This window comes from Rhagoletis zephyria, unplaced genomic scaffold (assembly GCF_001687245.7).
Source record: "Rhagoletis zephyria isolate East Lansing unplaced genomic scaffold, Rhagoletis_zephyria_1.1 Rzeph_scaffold_05677, whole genome shotgun sequence".
NCBI lineage: Eukaryota > Metazoa > Arthropoda > Insecta > Diptera > Tephritidae > Rhagoletis > Rhagoletis zephyria.
Window position 1 is genome coordinate 36,191 of NW_016162760.1, and position 4,661 is coordinate 40,851.

General features: G+C 35.6%; 1 protein-coding gene across 1 annotated transcript; it reads right to left on the reverse strand.

Moving 5' to 3' along the window:
• Nucleotides 1-2,891: 2,891 nt before the first annotated feature.
• Nucleotides 2,892-4,162, reverse strand: LOC108372354 (uncharacterized). The gene is made up of 2 exons (XM_017628019.1): nucleotides 3,239-4,162; nucleotides 2,892-3,074 (listed from the first exon to the last, which is right to left on the reverse strand). The coding sequence occupies exons 1-2, from the start codon at nucleotides 4,160-4,162 to the stop codon at nucleotides 2,892-2,894; spliced, it is 1,107 nt and encodes a 368-aa protein (XP_017483508.1).
• Nucleotides 4,163-4,661: the final 499 nt, after the last annotated feature.

Below are 4,661 nucleotides of genomic sequence, written 5' to 3' on the forward strand. Positions count from 1 at the left end.
GCTATGCACCGCCCAATCTAAACTTAGTTTGGCTGGGAGTTTACAAATTAACTCCTGCAAAAGCATAGGATTGTTCAAATGAGCCGTGAGACTGGCTGCTTGTATTGTTGAAATTAGGTTCTTTACTTCTAGTGAGAAGTTGACTAGCGTTTCTAACTTGTTTGCATTTACCCCAGCCGAAAAACGAATCTTTTCCAAAATATTGTTAATTAAATATTCAGGCTTACCGAAAACCATTCGAAGCGTAGCGATTACCTCCGGTACTAACTCTGGTAGTAAAAGTTGACTGCTCACGTATTCATATGCTTTACCTTTAAGTGCACGTTGCAGTCTGAGCATGTTCTCGTCATTGCTGAAACCACAAATTCGAGTTGAATTTTCAAAATTACTTATAAAGACTGGCCAGTCCTCTGGTTTGCCACTGAAAGTTTGCAGCTCTTTTGGAATAGCATGCCTTGCTTGTATTTGCTCGCGTCGCTGATACGTTCCCGATGACGTATTACGACAATATTGTGATTGGGTATATTGACCATACTCGTGATTGCCATTATCACGACTAACGCATCTACCGCCCTGCACCTGTCTATAACACCCATCCACTTGTTGAGTACTACCTATTTGCATGAATGTCGAAGCATGCGTACTTGGACCATTTCATGAAGTCGACACTGATCCCCTTGTTTGTATATTCGCATCATGTGCAATATTGTTGGTTACAGGATAGCTTGCTGCACCCTGTACACCACCGTGCATATTTTCATTTGTTGCATTCAATACAGTAGACATGCAAGAAAATGTTGCATCCGCGTTGATGTTCGTGTCAGGCGTGACACCATGTCTCTGCAATATTTCATATTTCCTTCTTAGAAACAGAAGATTTGTTTGCTGCTCTTCTTCCAGACGTTGAAGCTCCAATCTTACATCTAGGACACTACCCACTAGCGTAGCACTCTCCTGCATACACTTCTTTGCTTGCTCTGCGTTGTCCGGAGGCTGTGAAGTCTCTTCTTGCTGCGATTTGGGTTCAATGGCGACGACCGTGTTATTGTTGGTACATTCATTGCATACCCAACTACTCGTTGCGATGCTAGCTGAGACACCTGCGCACTGAAAGTGAAACCACTTGTCACAGTCATCACATTGCACCATGTCTCCCTCCTCGGAATCTTTGCAAATGCCGCAATCAGCCTCGGTGCTCATGTTTAGAAATTTGCCACAAATTTTTTAAAGAATTGTTGGTTCACCAACGTTCACAGCAGCTGTCCGCCCAGTTAAAACAATCGTGTTGCCCACTTTTAATTTGAGCAGGTACAGCAGCTTTAAAAAACTATTTATTGAAATTAAAATCCAAGTTAATACATATAATTCATTTACATCGTTTTAGAAAAATAAAAAGGGAGTACGAATAATGTTCGTTTGCGAATTCAAAAGTGACGTTCGCTTAAAAACTTCTAAGAATATAATCCAAGAATAAAAGAAAACCAAAGAATGTTCGCGTTTGTATATTTCTTTGTTTGGCAGAGTTGCATCTTTTCTGTGCTGCCATATTGTTACGTNTCCACAATCTTCAGTTAATAATGAGGTAAGATAAACATATTATATTATTATTATATTTATTTTAACAATTTCATGCAAGAAAGTTTTTCTGCTTGAGTTTATGTAAGTTTTTACAGAGAGTCTTTGGTTCGAATTTGACCAATCCGTAAGTTACAAAATTTGAAACACCGCTAAAAACGTTGCTAGAGGATTCCAGTTAATATGCGACATTAGTCGTGTGGATAGTCTCAATCCACTAGCTGTCTGGGCTACTCACATATTTATCCATGCTTATAAAGTGGCACTTATATTTCTACCAATACCCGCCAATTCTGCTCCATCGGAAAGGCCACATTTTTCAAAAAGTTGTCCGTAATTACCAAATATCGATTCAAAAAATTTTTAGAATTTTTTTTTGTGAGAATTAAATTTTTTTTTAATTTTCATGCTGTATAACTGGAACAATTTTCAAAATCTTTAAAAATCCTTTAGTGTCTTTTTTTTGCCCAGCATTGAATTTCACTAAATTACAGATTATTCTAAAGACCACTGGTAAATCAAGATATTTATGGCGTATTCTGACTCCTATATTTATAGCTAATATATGAGTTAAATGCAGAGTATACTTAATACATTTTCTTTTTATTAAAAAAGTCGAACAAAGTCGACTTTTCTTCGTGGATCGGTCGACTTTTAAAGTCGACTGTACAGAGTCGATCGAAAAGTCGAAAGTCGACTTTCTAGTGAAGTCGAACAACCCTACTTTCAATATAATGTCCACATCCTTTCGTTTAACTATGGCCAAAATGTCATCCTCATTAGAANACTATCAATACTCCTTGATAGTTTTTTCTTATACTATCAAAAATATCGATAGTTTAGTGGACTATCGATCATCTCTACCAATTATTTTGAAATTATTTGAATTGGAATTAAAAATTTTGTTTTTAGTGCGATGCCGACGTCATATTCAAATATGCACGCATTTAGGGCAAAATACATACATATGTTAATCGTAAATCCTGTTTTATTTGTATAACTTGTATTTGTTTTTGAACTTTCTAAAAAGAGAAGTATTTTGGCAAAGCAGTTACTTAATTTTGAGTGATTATAAATTTTATAAGATAATATTTATTTCACTATGATCCANTTCCTTAATTTTGAGTGATTATAAATTTTATAAGAAAATTTTTTATTTCACTATGATCCTGTATAAACAAAGCAACCTAACTGATTTAGCGCTATCCATAGTGCTATCGATAGTTTTGTTTTTTTCGAGACTATCGTGAATATTGATAGTTTTTCTGAAAACTATCAAAACTGTCGCTGGTGTGACTATCGATAGTTTGACACCTCTAATCCACATATTTTACTATAAATTGTATATCAATTTTATAGATTTCTTTAAGTTCTATCAAAGTTGCGTTCAGTAAATCGTCCATTATAATATCAGCAATTGTGGGTGAGAGAGGGTTTCCCATTGGCATTCCAAAGGTTTGAATGTAGAATTTTTCGTTGCACGCGAAATAATTATTATCCTTCTGGCAGAAATTAAGGATATTTAGAAATTTGTTTTTGGGGATGTTCGTCGACTGTTTTATTGTGCTCCATTTTGACATTATGATATTAATGGCTAAGGGTATCGGAATGTTGGTAAACAACGATACTCATCAAAAGACACCAGCAATTCTTCCTCACTTACTTTTACTTTATCCAGTTTATCTTTCAATCTGAACGCATTTTTTATATTGTATTCCTCAGAGATGAGATTACTGAGAATCTTACCTACATATTTGGACAAACCATAACACGGAACATTGATGGACGAACAAATTGGCCTTAAGGGCAAGTCAGGTTTGTGGATCTTTGGTAATCCGTAAAGTCGTGGTGCAATCGCTGCTGTGCATACGAGTTGTTGTTTACCTCTGTAGTCAATAATTTTGCTTTTGTACAATTCGTCAACCAGGGTGTTGTTCTTCCTCTGTAGCGCATTTGTTGGATCGTTTCTTACTATTTTATACGTGTTTTTGTCATCAAGTAGTTTGTTCATCTTTTCTGTGTAGTCCTCTTTGTACATTACCACTGTTTTGTTTCCCTTATCTGCGTCTGTTAAGATAATATCGTCTTTGTGCGACTTTAAGAAAGTTTTGGTCTTATTGAATGTTTCTAATATAAATTTTTCTGCTGAGTTGTGCCTTATATTCCGTTTAAATTGTATTATATTATTGCTGAGTTTGCATCTTGCAATTTCCTTGACTCTGTCATCCTTTTCTTGTTGTATGATTTGTTCAATTTCTGCAATCATTCGAATCGGTGGGAAACTAGTCTTCGTTGTGGGTAGTGTGAATTTCCTGCCTAATGACAGCAGCCACTTTGTTTCTACTGGGAAATCTATGTCCGTTTTGTTTACAAACCAATCGTTGTTTAAATCTATTCCCAGCTTCTGCATTTGTTGGTATTTTAGTCTCTCGAGCTTAGATGTTTGTATTGTTTCGCGTTCTTTTTTAATTCTCTGGCCGAGGCAGTCTTGCTTGCAGATAAAGCAATCCAGTTCTATTTTGCTTATGCTGTGTTTAAGTTGTTGTTGCGCGTGATGTAGATGGGTCTTAGAAGTCCTAATACTCATGTTTGTTTGTGAAATTTCTGTATTGAGTATTTTCTTTAAAAAAAGTTGTTTTGTTTTTTCGGTTTGTGCTTTTAGTTTGTGGGATGTGGTGTTTATATTAACCTTCTTGATTGCATTTGTCAAGTGATTTGGCAGTAGGTTATATTTCCTGCATTCTAATAAGAACTTAAGTTGCGCCATCTGTTTGGTTAACTTCTGTTTTAGTTTACTGTAGCGTTTCAGTGTCATGCATGTGTGTTCGCCGTGTTTGTACTTCATATGTTTGTAGAAGTCCTTCATGTTTGTTGTTGTGATTCTTCGTTGATGTTTAATAAAAAGAAAAAATATATACCTCGGCAGGCCTTCCGAGATTATACAATTTGATTATTAGTTGATGATCAATTTTTGGTATAATATTTTAGGTATTTCAAAGGCTTTTTGATCTCTTTTATGTGCAAGAAAACACTGTTCTTCACGTTTTTACCAGACGTTTCGCTAAAGTCTTTAGCATCTTCAGGGG